This window comes from Micropterus dolomieu, linkage group LG21, assembly GCF_021292245.1.
Source record: "Micropterus dolomieu isolate WLL.071019.BEF.003 ecotype Adirondacks linkage group LG21, ASM2129224v1, whole genome shotgun sequence".
NCBI classification, from domain to species: Eukaryota; Metazoa; Chordata; class Actinopteri; order Centrarchiformes; family Centrarchidae; genus Micropterus; species Micropterus dolomieu.
Window position 1 is genome coordinate 23,196,930 of NC_060170.1, and position 14,250 is coordinate 23,211,179.

At 41.3% G+C, this 14,250-nt stretch overlaps 2 protein-coding genes across 6 annotated transcripts; one reads left to right on the forward strand and one right to left on the reverse strand.

Annotated features, from left to right (window-relative positions):
- Window positions 1-21: 21 nt before the first annotated feature.
- On the reverse strand, window positions 22-4,394 carry kctd10 (potassium channel tetramerization domain containing 10). Of its 4 annotated transcripts, none has more exons than XM_046034016.1 (7): window positions 4,272-4,394; window positions 2,560-2,773; window positions 2,284-2,453; window positions 1,889-1,975; window positions 1,725-1,777; window positions 1,423-1,618; window positions 22-1,314 (listed from the first exon to the last, which is right to left on the reverse strand). In XM_046034016.1, the coding sequence occupies exons 1-7, from the start codon at window positions 4,287-4,289 to the stop codon at window positions 1,096-1,098; spliced, it is 957 nt and encodes a 318-aa protein (XP_045889972.1). In that variant the 5' UTR covers window positions 4,290-4,394; the 3' UTR covers window positions 22-1,095. The 4 variants fall into 4 exon arrangements, with proteins under 4 accessions (XP_045889972.1, XP_045889973.1, XP_045889974.1 ...); XM_046034017.1 differs by lacking the exon at window positions 4,272-4,394 and adding an exon at window positions 3,820-3,933; XM_046034018.1 differs by lacking the exon at window positions 4,272-4,394 and adding an exon at window positions 3,820-3,858 and having other exon boundaries at window positions 2,560-2,769.
- On the forward strand, window positions 4,224-14,219 carry ube3b (ubiquitin protein ligase E3B). 2 transcript variants are annotated; one of them, XM_046034010.1, is made up of 28 exons: window positions 4,224-4,386; window positions 4,559-4,715; window positions 4,887-5,055; window positions 5,206-5,323; window positions 6,429-6,488; window positions 6,578-6,682; window positions 6,774-6,870; window positions 6,977-7,062; window positions 7,190-7,272; window positions 7,435-7,540; window positions 7,639-7,759; window positions 7,891-8,068; window positions 8,407-8,573; window positions 8,702-8,869; window positions 8,961-9,132; window positions 9,221-9,339; window positions 9,440-9,554; window positions 9,668-9,767; window positions 9,850-9,969; window positions 10,058-10,234; window positions 10,327-10,437; window positions 10,563-10,700; window positions 10,797-10,862; window positions 10,953-11,011; window positions 11,123-11,305; window positions 11,509-11,620; window positions 11,710-11,802; window positions 11,905-14,219. In XM_046034010.1, the coding sequence occupies exons 3-28, from the start codon at window positions 4,895-4,897 to the stop codon at window positions 12,094-12,096; spliced, it is 3,207 nt and encodes a 1,068-aa protein (XP_045889966.1). In that variant the 5' UTR covers window positions 4,224-4,386; window positions 4,559-4,715; window positions 4,887-4,894; the 3' UTR covers window positions 12,097-14,219. The 2 variants fall into 2 exon arrangements, with proteins under 2 accessions (XP_045889966.1, XP_045889965.1); XM_046034009.1 differs by having other exon boundaries at window positions 4,224-4,715.
- Window positions 14,220-14,250: the final 31 nt, after the last annotated feature.

Sequence of the window (14,250 nt, forward strand, 5' to 3'; positions counted from 1 at the left end):
TGATTATTAAAAACCGAAAAGAAAGTTTGTAGAAATTTATTTGTGATAAAGTATGTATAAATAGAAAACATACATATATGTTCACTTCTGTACAATAGACCTACAAGTACTGTGATTGTTAGACATATTTTAAGTCAAACCTATTGTGTGCAAACAATACATTCTCTGATGAATGCAGCGATGAACGACAGGTCTAATTTCTCCCCCTGTTAAAAGCTTGTAGACAGGATTTCCTTCCTGCCAGGGAGATCTCTGGTTACAGTCATTCGCTTCAACCTCAGCATCCATCACTCAATCACCCCCAGTACATTTAACACCTCAGGTCACAGCTCGAGTTCCCTCCACTGAAAGTAATGATCATTTAGTGGAGTGAAGGAAAATGCATACATGTTAAAACTAAATATGGCAGAAGCACTACAGTGAAATGTTGCATCTACCTGTGATATCTTAACTGTATCAAAAAGTTATTACATTTTTAAAAAGGTTTAATTGCTATTATCTGCAGGCTACAAAATAAATAGCCTTGGTAACATCTTCTAGGAGTAAAACAGTGCCACCATGTGGCCCCATTGTAACACCAGTTAATCCACTGGTGACCTTACAGTGGACCTGTCAGAACAATGGTAAGGAGACGCAAAAATTATGTACATTAATTTTAGCTGCTTACACAATATAATTCTTGTTCTCCTGGATGTAATGTAGTTAGGATTTCAAATAACAAGATTTATATTGACATTTCCTCCCCCCCGCCCCCCTCCATCAAACTGTGGTCACCTACTGAATGCAAAGCCATGTCTATGGGCTTCAGAAAACAGTTGATAGAAGTTATCATGGCTAACAGCAAGAACAAAACACTACAACCTGGCAGACCACACAAAGACCACAACAAAGATGACAAGTGAGCACACAAAAATCACTTCAACACTACACACTGCTGTATGACACTCATCTCGTTGTAGTCTCCTGGAGAAAAAGCTGGTAAAATACCAGTAAAAGTGGAAGTGAGACAGAGAGGCGCTGGGTGATGTAAGGCACAAGCGTGGTGGCAAAGTGTCCAGGGTCAGAGACACAGGCTGATGGGTCGAGGGAGAAAGGTCACTGGTGGTGGTGTGTGCGGTCATCGGGTCGTTTGATATGAATCCTACGAACTCGCTCAATTCGTTCTCGCTCCTCGTCCTCATCCAGATGATGCGATCGTCCTGCAGCGCCCCCGGTGGCTTCCAGCAGGGCATTGTCTGGACCTCTCCCATCGTGGGACTCGTACAGGAGGATGTTGAGGGTCTCCTCATAGATTCGAGCCTCAGGGAACTCCACCTAGGAGAGAAGTAGAGCATTACACAAGAGATATTTAAACAAAATATCTCTATCTTCCAAAAGAGCAAAGAACTCTTCAGAGTGGGTATATTACAAATATTTATTTACCTTTGTTTGCTTTTTTTCTGTGGCATAAACAATGGAGGTACAGCACACTTCGGCAATCTTACGCCCCTGGCCATAAAATGACCAACAGCAGATCTCATCCCCAATCACATCTTTGATGAAGAGCACACGACCGTTGAACCGCAATGACAGCTTGTCAAACAGCTCAATATTTTTCAGCATGTTGTCATCAGAATTGCTGGGGGGAGAAAAAATAAATAAAAAGAGTTACAGGATGACCATTTATTAAGACACCTTTCATGATTTCACCACATTATGTTCCTTCTCAGTTCAAGATGACTCACCTGGTATAAGAATATTTGTTGTTGCTTCTGTTATACAGCAGTTTGACAGTAGGCTGTGAAGACAATGAAAATTGTATTTTGAAAGAAAAATCTAAATGACAAATTTTTCATGATATTGAACTCTATTGACATAATGTGCCGAATTTCTAAACTATATATTCTACCTTATTCGAGGTTGCAATAAGCTTCTGCTCTTCCTTAGATGACGTCATCAGAGGCACTTTACAAAGTGGTTCATAACTTTCTTTGTTCTGGAGGAAAAAATAATTTTTTTTCCCCATTATAAAAGCTCTACCTGCAAAACGGTAACATACAGTATATAACAACAACAACAGGAAGAATACCACCTGGTGGAACGGAGATATTCAACCACAACTCCAAAATTAATCAAGGCATATTGTTTTGGTTACCCGTCACCAAGCAATGCTTTTTTTAAGCAGATTTTTAGGTGGAGTGGTGAAGTATTTCAGAAATTATTACAAAGAAATATGACCTAGTGATTCTGATGATAGATGAAGTATTAATACATTGCTTATTGACAACCCTGTGGTGATGGTACCTGCAAGGCAGCTGTACATTCATCAGCCAGGCCTTGGACAAGGTAATACTTGGCCTCAGCGAGCAGTTCCTCGGTTTCCCGTCTGCTGTCTGGGAGCGGCACTGCCCCGTCTCTGAGGTAGTTAAGGATTGTTCCAAAATGTTTTCCACAGCGATCAATCAAGATCCAACCTATGCACATGAAATGGTGAAACATTAGTCACTCAGTAATAGGTCACGGCCATTGCAGGGATGATAAACCCTGCATATAATTTAACCATTTTCACCAACAGCTCACCTTCACTGTCCGTGAGGACCTCCATCCTGCCACTGAACATGGCTTTAAGCATCGTGTCCTGTTTGGTTAGTGTCTGCATTGTAGTGTAGTAGAGTGCCCCACCCACATTTAACTTTACATATTTAGAGCTGGGGCTGGAACCCTTGAAGGATGTAGTCCGGGTTGTAGCTGCCGGCACTGCCGAGCTCACCACACTCTCTCCTGACATCTCTTCCTGGGACATAACAAAACACAAAGTGACACCTGAATCATGGCAGTGGATTTTCTTGGTTTAGGGCACTGAGTGTAAAAAGTTAGATTATTAACACACAGGTCAATATTATGTAGATAGCTCTTAGACATAAAGCCGGTGTTATCATCTATTTTTCAATCAAATCCAACAATGCGTTAGTCTGCCTCTTAAGATTCAAACTTCCCTAACCCATTAGTTATTACTAAAGATGCAATTCTTTTAAATTCAGGGCACAGACATACAATTTCATTGTTAAAACACTGCTGTGTTTATGGCAGCAGGTCTGTATATTGTGGTGAAGGAACACATTTGCAAGGGTGTGTTATATTTGTTGACAATAAGTAAGTATAAGTATAGAATATCACCATTCAAATCCTTTAATCGGCAAAATAAAATACAAGTAGTGAGTGTTTTATTTCTGACAGTGGACTCTAGCTTTAGCAAGACTTTTCCAAATATAAGATTGTCAATAAAGCTAAGGCAATAATGGGTTTTCAGGCTAAATGTTTACATAACTACAGAGATGTACGAAACAGCTATTATAAAACGTATGATCGTCTTCACGGACGTGTTTTCGCAATAACATTACGTCAATGGGAAACAAAAAGTATGTCTAGTAACGTTACAACGTAAAGAGAAACGTCTCCTTTCATTAGCATTTGTGTTCAGGTTGCCACGATAAAGCTTAACAGGGCAGAGACAATTCACAGACATTAAGTTAATATAGCTGTTTGCTATGGGGCTGCTTTTCTTTTTCCAAAGCGCTAAGCGTTATTACGTTAGTACGACTGTTCTCGGCTTGTCCCTTCTCTGTATAGTACAACACTGGCCATCCAGTAGCGTTAAGTAGTAATTTCAGCCAGCACGGCTAATGAGCTAGCTAGCTAGCGTCAACTAAAGTTACCTATATCATTAAAAATCTGGCAAAAGATACACATATTATGACACTGGCTAATAAAACAACTTCCTCTATATAAGGTTGGTAGCGTGTTTGTAATTTTCTTTTGATAAAACATAAGTGTATTTACCATAGAACCCGCAGCCGACTTAATTATTGTAGCTTGCTAACGTCAGTCAGCTAACACCCACTTCCTTCCGGTCCAACACTGCGCAGTTATAAAAATGACGTCAACGCTGCCGTGCTGTGTTTAAAGGGACAGTTTCCATTATTTTGTTATAATGTTATAGTGTTCAAGATCGGGGTCAAACGAGACACAGCAATGCAGATAATCACTTCAGCACCACCTTCTTTAACACCACTTTTAATTCACATATTGAAGAAACTAGCTTTAAACATATTAGCCTTTAGCTTGCACATTTCCGCTGTTGATGGGGTAACAGTGATAACAATCCCCCCCACACCGCCCACCCAACACACTGGATGAAAGCTTTATCCGCCACCAGAAATAAAGTTGCTCTTCTTACATCACGAATAAAGATAGTTAGACTTATGTCAGACCGTCTGTCGATAAATACTTACATATAACGACGTATCCATGTAGACATCCACTACCCGGAATCATTTAATGCGACACAGGGGATTAATGGCTGCAGTCAATGTACGGATCTCCTCTCATTGTTTACATTTGGAAACGGTATGTTCCCTGTGTTTTTGAGGCTGTCATTGGTACAGGATCAAACCTAACCCCACAGTGATGATACACATCGCTAAATTAACGTGAAAATATTCTTCCTGAGACAGTATCAAGCCGACAAGCGGTGAACTAGCCCTGTTTGCTAACTATCCCAGCTCCATCTTTACTGTAGCGTTATCGCCCGCTGCCCCAGAGATGGCAAGTTAGTCTCCGTCTTTCGTTTGGCTTTCCTCCTGCTTGGATCTCAAGGACAACCAAATGACTGAGGGGGTATAGCGGCCAGGTGAGCCTGAAGGCCAGACAAAATCTCCATTTGAGGAATATCGCAGGTAAGTTCAGTTTACTCAAAACAGTGTAATACTTTGCAGTTGTTAGGACGCTGTTCTCACTGTCACTATGTTCATAAAGCGCAGACATGTACTTAAAATGTAATCAGTACACGCATGCAAATTATCAGTGTACAATTTTGTAATGCAGCGGGTGAAATTCTTCTTTTCCAGGGTGCACAATGTTTAGTGTACCTCAAAGCTCCAAGTCCGAGTTCCTGGACAAAGCCAGGCAGGCCAGGGAGGAGAGGAAAGGATATAAGGAGAAGGAGAAAGCAGCAACCAACATCCAAGCCTTGGTCAGGAGATTTCTCTGCCGCTGCAGACTCCAGAAGCAAATAAGGTCTCCAATTTTATTTATTGCAGATTTAAGTAACCTGTGATTTGAAGGACCATGAACATCATCAGTAAAATAATACGTATTTAGTTGAAATAGAACAATTTTTAATCACTGTAATCACTGGCTCAATATTGTCTTTCTGTGTCTCACCAGGAAAGAGGTTGATGATTATTTTCAAGCTTCTGAAACTGGGACATCAAAAAGAAATGCACTCTCAATTTTCAAAATTGCTCGGAAATTACTATTCATATATCGCCCAGAGGATAAGATGGTGAGTTGCCCACCTTTGTGTAGAAGTTAGTTCACTTTCATAATAATGCACACACACACAGATGGGTGACAAATTAAAGGAAAAACTTGAATAAATTAGTGGAGAAACACAAGACATGCAGATGCTTCCGCACAGATGCGCTGCATGGTACAAGTAGGCAGTTAACATCCAATCATGCTCTGTGGCAGGTATAAAAATGCTGAGCAGGCCCAGTTGATTCTGGTTTTGTATCAAGATCACTCGAGCAGGATCTTCAGTCACAAAAACTGGCCAGCTGGCTTGTGTTCCAATAGGAACAGCTATGTAAGGAAAAACAGAAGAGCAACTCTTCTTCAGGTGACTGAGAATGTCAATGCGGAACATGACCAGACTGTCAGCAAGAATAGTCTGTTGACAATTAAATAAAGAGGGATATTACATTAGGGTTGTAGTGCATAAACCCTACATTACAAAGATGGACCCACATTTGAGAGTACAGTGGTACAAAAACCATAGGCCCTGAGTTGTGGAAAAAAGCGATGCATGGTCAGATGAGTCGTCCATTATTCTCGACAAGTAGGTGAGTGTATGTGAGAAGAGAACGGTACAATCCTGAATGCTTGACGCCTAAAGTGAGGGGATCTGGTAGGTCTGTTTTGCTTAGGGGGTCATTTTGCTGGCGTGGTTTGGATCCACTTGATCCCTTAGAGGGAAGGGTCACTGAAAATCAATTCTGAGTGATCACCTTTATCCTATAATGAAAGATTTCTATCCTGACGGGAGTGATCTATCTATGCCATGACGAAAATGCCCTCTCCTACTGAGCACGAGAGGTCACTGGTTTGATGCGGTCACCAGATGGGAGATTTTGGACCGACATATTAGACAGTGCTCTCCACCACCATCAACAAAACACCAAACAAGGGGATATCTTTTGGAAGAATGGTGTTCATCCCTCCAGTGGAGTTGCACAGAGTTTTAGAATCAATGCAAAGGCCTGTTGAAGTTGTTCTGGGGGCACGTGGTGGCCGAACACTTTACTAAGCCGTCGTTTTGTTCTTATATAGTTTATACACTTGTCTTGGGCTGTGTAACTCAAATAACTGTAATTTTGTTCCTCACACAGAGGTTTGAGAAGCTCTGCCGTGCTATCCTTGCCAGTATGGAGGTTGAAAATGAACCTAAAGTGAGTGTCCAAATGTTTATACCCTCCACATACCAAACATTTTTAAATATGATATTTGTCTTAGCAACTGTTCTCACTTTTGGCCCCAGGTCTGGTATGTCTCCTTGGCTCTCTCCAAAGACCTCACTATTCCCTGGCTCAAGCAGATCAAAGATGTGCTGTGGACGTGCTGTCAGCGACTGAAAACTTTAAAGGTTGGTCTTGATTTGAAGCTGGAACTTGTGTTTTAATCGGCCATTTCATGACTTCAGTTGGACATATCACTATCTGTTTTGGGATTTGCAGCCTGACATACTTCAGGACAACAAACTGGTAACACTGTACCTCACCATGCTGGTGACCTTCACGGACACTTCAACCTGGCGGATAGTCCGAGGGAAGGGTAAGTCTCAAGTCAAGCTGAGGTTATTATTATAAACATATCTTTTGTTGTTGCAGGACACACGTTCTGCAGAGAAAAACATGATGTTTTCCCCTCATTATTTTAGGAGAAGCTCTCAGACCCGCGTTGACGAGGATTTGTGAAAATATCATGGGCCATCTCAATCAGAAGGGATTCTATTCAATGCTGCAGGTTCAGTATTACAGCTCATACTTTTTTAATTATCAAGGGATTCAATGCAGTTGTGTGACAGTGATTGTTTTTGTTGTTATTTTACTAAAAATACACATTATATGTCATCTTAAATTCTCTTGTTTAGATCTTGCTGACCAATGGCTTGGCTCGTTCTAAACCGTCTCTCTCCAAAGGCACCCTCACAGCTATCTTCACTTTGTCATTAAGGTGAGCTGGGAGCTGGTAATTTGATGGTTCTAACTGCTATTTAAAAACACAAGACATAATTTTAATACATGAAGCGATGGCAACATGCTATAACCAATTTGCTCTGTGTTTTTGTGGTTTTATTTGCAGGCTGTCTTTTTAACTAAATCTAATATTTTTCAGGCCGGTCATTGCTGCTCACTTCTCCGATAACCTGCTAAGATCATTCCTCATTCACATCATGTCAGTTCCAGCCGTCGTATCCCACCTCAATGTGCTTACTCCAGAGGTAAAAGGATAGAATCACATGTTGTTGTTCCACAGTGGTACTGTATGTAATCATTTGAACTATTAGAGTATGTTTTAATATCTGCTCTGTTTTGACAGTGTATGTCGTCCATCCAGACCCACGACCTGCTGCGGAAGTTCATTCTGTTTCTCAGCCGAGAAGAACAGTGTTTGGACATCTGTGTGTGTCTCGAGGGGAGCCACACACTCTGCTTACTTGGTATAATATTTTGGATACGGGCTTGCATTTTAATCCGTGCAATCTAGTTGTGTACAGATGAGAGAGTCAGCGTGTGTCCTGTGGACTGTTCATTTTACACTTGTGACTACATCTTTCTAATAATGTGATAGGCAACCTAATTCACTTGGGCTACCTCAATGAGAAAGTCCTTGAGGAAGAGGCCAACCATTTTGTGAAGGACCTGACCGACATGCTGTCCTACTGCCAGGGATATGTATCCCAAAAGAAGTCCAACCTTACCCACTGGCACCCTGTCCTGGGCTGGTTCTCCCAAACTGTAGACTACGGGTCAGTGAAATACTTTATATTTGCTTGAATTTATTCAGCAAAGCAATTTTGACCAGAGAACTGCATTGAAAAGGGGCACAAAATATGCAAACAGAGGAAATATTTGAGGTCCTGTAACAGCTCAAAAATCAGTTGGGCTTTAAAGTCAAGGAACACACAGAGATAGACTTCTGCTGCCTGGTCCTTCCTGAGGAAACTTGAAATGTTTTGCCTATTTAGACTGTGTATGAAGCCTTTAAAGGCATATTTTTTATGCCTTTAAAGCAAAATGATTTGTTTACTTAATGCCATATTTGTGTACTTGACGCTGTCTCCCCTCTGTCTACTGTTCTCTGCAGTCTGAATGAGTCAATGCCGCTGGTCACTAAGCAGCTTCAGTACCTGTGGGGTGTTTCTGTTATTCGGACACTCTTCAGTGACGTCCTCTCTAAAAAGCTGGAGAGTCAGGAGCCCACTCCGCCACCCCCGCAACCTAGCACGTCACAAAACAATCTGCCAGTTAAAAGTGAGCTATAAACCCAAACCTATTCCTAAACCTAATATGTTAAAATAAGTACAGTGTGTTGAGTTTTAAAAAAAGGTTTGGAGGTTCTTGAAGGTTCTCTGTATTCCTGGTGTGTTGTGTTTTGACAGACCTCTTCAAACGAGCATTTCAGAAGTCGGCTTCTGTACGAAACATCCTGAAACCGGTCGGAGGGAAGCGAGTCGACTCGGCTGAAGTTCAGAAGGTGTGCAGCATCTGCGTGCTCTATCAGACGGCTCTGTCTACACTAACGCAGATACGACTCCAGATACTCACCGGTCAGTACCAGAATCTTACATTTTTATATATTATACAAACATACAGTAACATCCTGGAGTATGTCACTGGGCATTCTGTTTTTTGCTGCAGGTCTGACACATCTTGATGAACTTTTGCCCAAACTGTGGGCTTTCATCTGTGAACTCGGCCCACAGGGAGGCCTCAAACTCTTCATGGAGTGTCTGAACAATGACACTGAAGAGTCCAAGCAGCTCCTGGCTATGCTCATGCTCTTCTGTGACTGCTCACGACACCTCATCACGTAATTCTAATAATTTTTACTGCAATGTGCATAAGGTGCACCCAGTGTGGCAGCAACATTTTACGACACGCTGTTAATTGTGTTACAGAATTCTGGATGACATAGAAGTGTATGAAGAACAAACATCTTTCAAGATAGAGGAACTCCTCACTATCTCCTCGTTTTTAAACACGTTTGTGTACAAGATGATATGGGATGGTATCTTAGGTGAGTGTGTGGCTTCACAGAATTTGGAACATTTTGATGATGACACCGAATTGAAAAGGTATATTTTTACTGAAGCTGTTTTATATTTTGTGTTTAAAAGAAAATGCCAAGGGAGAGAAACTGGAGTTGTTCCACAGTGTTCATGGCTGGTTGATGGTGCTTTATGAACGGGACTGCAGGCGACGCTTCACCCCTGATGAACACTGGCTACGCAAGTATATACAAACACTGAATAGCTGCCGATATCCTAAGACGTCCGGGTTCTGTTTCATTCGTTTGTGATTACATTTAAAAGCTCACCTTCACATCTTTGTGGCATTGCATTCAGGGATCTAAAACCCAGCCTGTTGTTCCAAGAGCTGGAGAAAGGCAAGAAAAGAGCCCAGCTTTTACTGCAGTACATCCCACATGTCATTCCACATAAAAACGTGAGTAAACAGGATCCTTTCGTTTAAGACAGAGTATTGTTTTCATTTACAGCTGTATAATTACCTCCCCTCTCATTTTTAGAGGGTGCTTCTGTTCAGGAACATCGTTACAAAGGAAAAAGAAAATTTAGGATTGATAGAAACAAGCTCTGCTTCACCGCATGTCACTCATATTACCATTCGCCGCTCACGGATGTTAGAGGTATGGAGTCAACAGATCAGATAAATTTAGTAACATACTGCTCTATGTCAGTTGTTCCATAGTAACGCTTGTATTTCCCTGTCCTAAGGACGGATATGACCAGCTCCGCCGATTACCAGCGAATTCGATAAAAGGCGTCATTCGTGTGAAGTTTGTCAATGATCTGGGAGTAGATGAAGCAGGTATCGATCAGGATGGTGTGTTCAAAGAGTTTCTAGAGGAGATCATTAAGAAAGTGTTCAATCCTGCTCTCAACCTGTTCAGGGTAAGGCAAATAGAAAAGCATTTTTTAAGCTGCCACACTTCTGCTGCTGACATCGAATTGACATGTTTGTACGATATATTTATTTTCCATAGACTACAAGTGGAAATGAAAGGCTGTATCCTTCACCTACATCATACATTCATGAGAACCATTTGCAGCTGTTTGAGTTTGTGGGGAAGATGCTGGGGAAAGCTGTCTATGAGGTACATTTGTGCTTTCAGAGGAAATGCCCCCACTCACTCACTCTGAACACAGTGTTTTCTAGTAAATCTTCAGTCAATGTATAACTGTAACTTCTTTATATTGACTGTAACTTCTGTATACTCAGGGCATCGTTGTGGACGTCCCTTTTGCCTCCTTCTTCCTCAGTCAAGTCTTGGGTCACCACCACAGCACTTTCTACAGCTCCATCGACGAGCTGCCCTCGCTGGACTCTGAGTTTTACAAGAACCTCACTTCCATCAAGGTCAGCTAGAATTGCACTCGGACAATTCGTTTTTTGTTTTTAACCTATTTGTCACATTTTCAACTCTATCACACATCTTTTATTTGTGTTTTTCAGCGCTATGATGGAGACGTAGGGGATCTAGGACTGACGTTGTCCTATGATGAGGATGTTATGGGGCAGGTAAGAATGGAACGTGTGGAGGATATCATACAGTTTAGTTAAACACATGAAATTCACAAGTCAAAAGCTGCTTTTTATCTTCCCCTACAGCTTGTCTGTCATGAGTTGATACCTGGGGGGAAAACCATGCCCGTCACCAACGAAAACAAGTATGTAAAAAAATAATAGGGGTACTGTCCCATTTTAAGTTTGAAAGGTTCTCCTTATGCTGGCTGTTGTACTCAATAGAAATCACTGTCTAACTCTACCACTTCTTGCAGGATCAGCTACATCCACCTCATGGCTCACTTCCGGATGCACACGCAGATTAAGGAGCAAACGGCAGCTTTCATTCGGGGCTTCCGCAGTATCATTAACCCGGAGTGGCTGCACATGTTTTCCACGCCTGAAGTTCAGCGTCTTGTCTCGGGAGACAATGCTGAGATTGATCTGGATGACCTGAAGTATGTGACATTTCAGACACCTTTAATGAGCAGAAGGACTAAAATCTTCTTCTTTACTCGCTTTGCCACTACAGCAGTTATACTCATTGTAATGGAAGTTTACTCAGTAAATGTGTCCGAAATACAACGACAGACATTTTCCTTCATCTACATTCTTGTGTACAGAGATGCTCATCCTAGTTGTCTTCCTCTCTCTTTCTCAGGAAACACACGGTCTACTATGGAGGTTTTCACAGCAGCCATCGAGTCATCATCTGGCTGTGGGACATCCTGTCTAGTGACTTCAATGCTGAAGAGAGGGCTATGTTCCTTAAAGTAAATCGTCACAGCCGAAAGCTTTTAATTTCTGCCTCAAGGTGGTTTACCATTGTCTCATTTATTGTCTTTAAAATGTATGTTCACAGTTTGTCACCAGCTGCTCGAGGCCGCCTCTTCTAGGTTTTGCCTACCTCAAACCACCTTTCTCCATCCGTTGTGTTGAAGTTTCAGATGATCAGGTAAGAATTTTAAATAAAAGGAGGAAATTGATGCTGCACATTTGTGTTGTAACTTGCATCCATGTGCTAAGTTTGTACTAACAGAGTATTTCCTGTGTCCAGGACACTGGAGACACCCTTGGCAGTGTTCTTAGGGGCTTTTTCACTATCCGCAAGAAGGAGCCTGGTGGGCGGCTTCCCACTTCATCAACGTGCTTCAACCTGCTCAAGTTGCCCAACTACAGCAAGAAGAGCATCCTGCGCGATAAGCTGCGCTACGCTATCAGCATGAACACAGGCTTTGAGCTCTCCTAACTCCATCGCATCAGGACAATCTGAACTAAGCAAGATGCTCCGCTTACCTGGACTGGAGCCTGTCACGTCAAAGGGGCCTCACGGGAACAAAAGGGGAATCATGAAGAAACCACAAACTCTCCTTTTGTTTTTTGTTTTAGAACTGGATGAGCTCTGCTCTATTTCAGCCCACTCCCTTACATCAAAGGGGATGCTGTCTCTGCAGCACAATCCAATTTTTAGCATCTCCCTTTGCCACTTTCGAAATCCAATATGTTGTGTGTTTAACTTGATGAAATACAGATGTTTAGTGGCTAGATCTCTGTTTCTCAGGCTTAACAGAATCATTCTCGGATCTAACACTCCCATTTTAAGCGAACTGGAAAGCAATACAGATGCAATGCAAGCCATTAGACACGGGGTCGACTCACTCGAGCAAAACCAAGCGGGGCATTGTTAATATACTTATAAGCTTGGACTCCATTATCCAAGCAACTTTTAGCTGATATTGGATGAGTCTTAAAATGTTTTGCTGAACATAATGCATCTTTTATAAATGAAAGACAAATCTATGTCTTGTGTTCAACCTCCACGAAGGAGGAGTGGCTCACAACAGTGATCCTGTGTTTATTACATTATGTCCCATTTTTTGAGGAAAGTAATTTTGACCTCACTCCATTTCTCTCCACCAACAGACACTTTAGCTACCTGAGAGACATTTGCTCTCTGCTTTTTATGTTCTCAATACATTTGGAAATCTAAAGTGGCAGAATTTCATAACGTGAAAAAAACCCCCGATCTGATCCAGTTGTTTGAGTACCAAAAGATGTCCTTGCTGTAGCAATTTTACTTTTGAGTAAAAAACAAAACAAAACTTGTAATGTTTTGTTACTATTTGTATCTGCCCAGTAAAGCAGAAGCAGCTGTTCATTGTCACACATCTGTGCTCGACACCCACTCCAGAAAAATGAAGTAATGAAGGAAAGTTAATCGATGATGTTAGTCTTTGTACTTAATACTAGTAAAACTGAAGATTTCTCACTACACCTTTGAAGAACGTTGAGTGCCTCATATATAATACCATCCCCCATCCGCTCTCACATCTCTGACTGTATTTCAGCTGTATCCAACAACCACGTATACGGAAACAAGCCATAGAAACGGGGGCTATATACCTGGACTCTCTGCTCCTACTAACAAAACAGCGCAGAAACTCAACCACTGTTGAGTTGTTGTACTACCACTACAACAACAGCAACAACCGAGGAGGGTTTTACTACGATGCTCTCTGATCTGTGGACTTTTTAAGCCATGCGGAAAATAATTTGAGGTTTAAAAATCTCTCCATATGATGTCAAGGACTGGTTTCTCAACCAAATGCGAGTGCTTGATTTGATGTTCCCTTGGATGGAAATGTTGCACACCTCTCTGCTGTTTGTGGCTGTTGGGAAAAGGGACATGAGGGGGAATGTTACCTTATAAGCCTAAATATTACTTTATACAGGGTTCAATTGCATCATAACGTTTATGAATAGACTTTACCAGAAAGACTACAACTCTCAAAGAAAGAGTTGAACTGAAAACATCAAATCTTTACCAAGTTCTTTATTATGCAAAAAAATATGTCCTGTTATGAATGAATATGGATACTTTTGTTAATGAGTTACACAAGCTATAGAACATACTGATAATTGCCATGTTTCTAACTAGTAATATCATGGCCACTAACTGGTGTGAAAACAACAAAACAAGTGATTATAATTAAAATTCAACCATTCTCTCTCTATACATACACACACACACATATAACAATGGTTGTATTGAATTTACTTGCAGTCTACTAATGAGATTAAGCTATATTCAAATCTGACAAATCAGTCTGGAGGCTTCAGCTCTCCTTTTAATCTCTTCAAGCAAGAAGCAGAAACACAGCGAGTGGATTCACACGACACACAACGCGTGTTGTGCAAGAGGGATGAACGATACCTCACAAGCTTGTCTGTCTGGTCTGATGAGGTCACTCATCTGTTTTAAATGATGTCAAGAGTAGGCTAGGCTTTAAATGTACCAGTGGAGTCCTGATGCTGACTTTGAATATCCACTCTTTTAGTACAAACAATAATAAAAAAAAATTATCCTGTAAATGTTCCCACCCTTCCTGTGAAAGTTTCCATC

Bases quoted from the DNA above. Each gene is read 5' to 3' on its own strand.
- kctd10 (XM_046034015.1), bottom strand. From the start codon at position 3,729: ATGTGTATCTTTTGCCAGATTTTTAATGATATAG. The intron at 2,454-2,559 runs GTGAGCTGTTGG...TCATGTGCATAG, and splicing joins GGTCCTCACGGACAGTGAAG to GTTGGATCTTGATTGATCGC. The intron at 1,619-1,724 runs GTGAGTCATCTT...TTCTCCCCCCAG, and splicing joins AACAAATATTCTTATACCAG to CAATTCTGATGACAACATGC.
- ube3b (XM_046034009.1), top strand. From the start codon at position 4,895: ATGTTTAGTGTACCTCAAAGCTCCAAGTCCGAGTTCCTGGACAAAGCC. The intron at 6,871-6,976 runs GTAAGTCTCAAG...TCATTATTTTAG, and splicing joins GCGGATAGTCCGAGGGAAGG to GAGAAGCTCTCAGACCCGCG. The intron at 11,012-11,122 runs GTATGTAAAAAA...CACTTCTTGCAG, and splicing joins CCCGTCACCAACGAAAACAA to GATCAGCTACATCCACCTCA.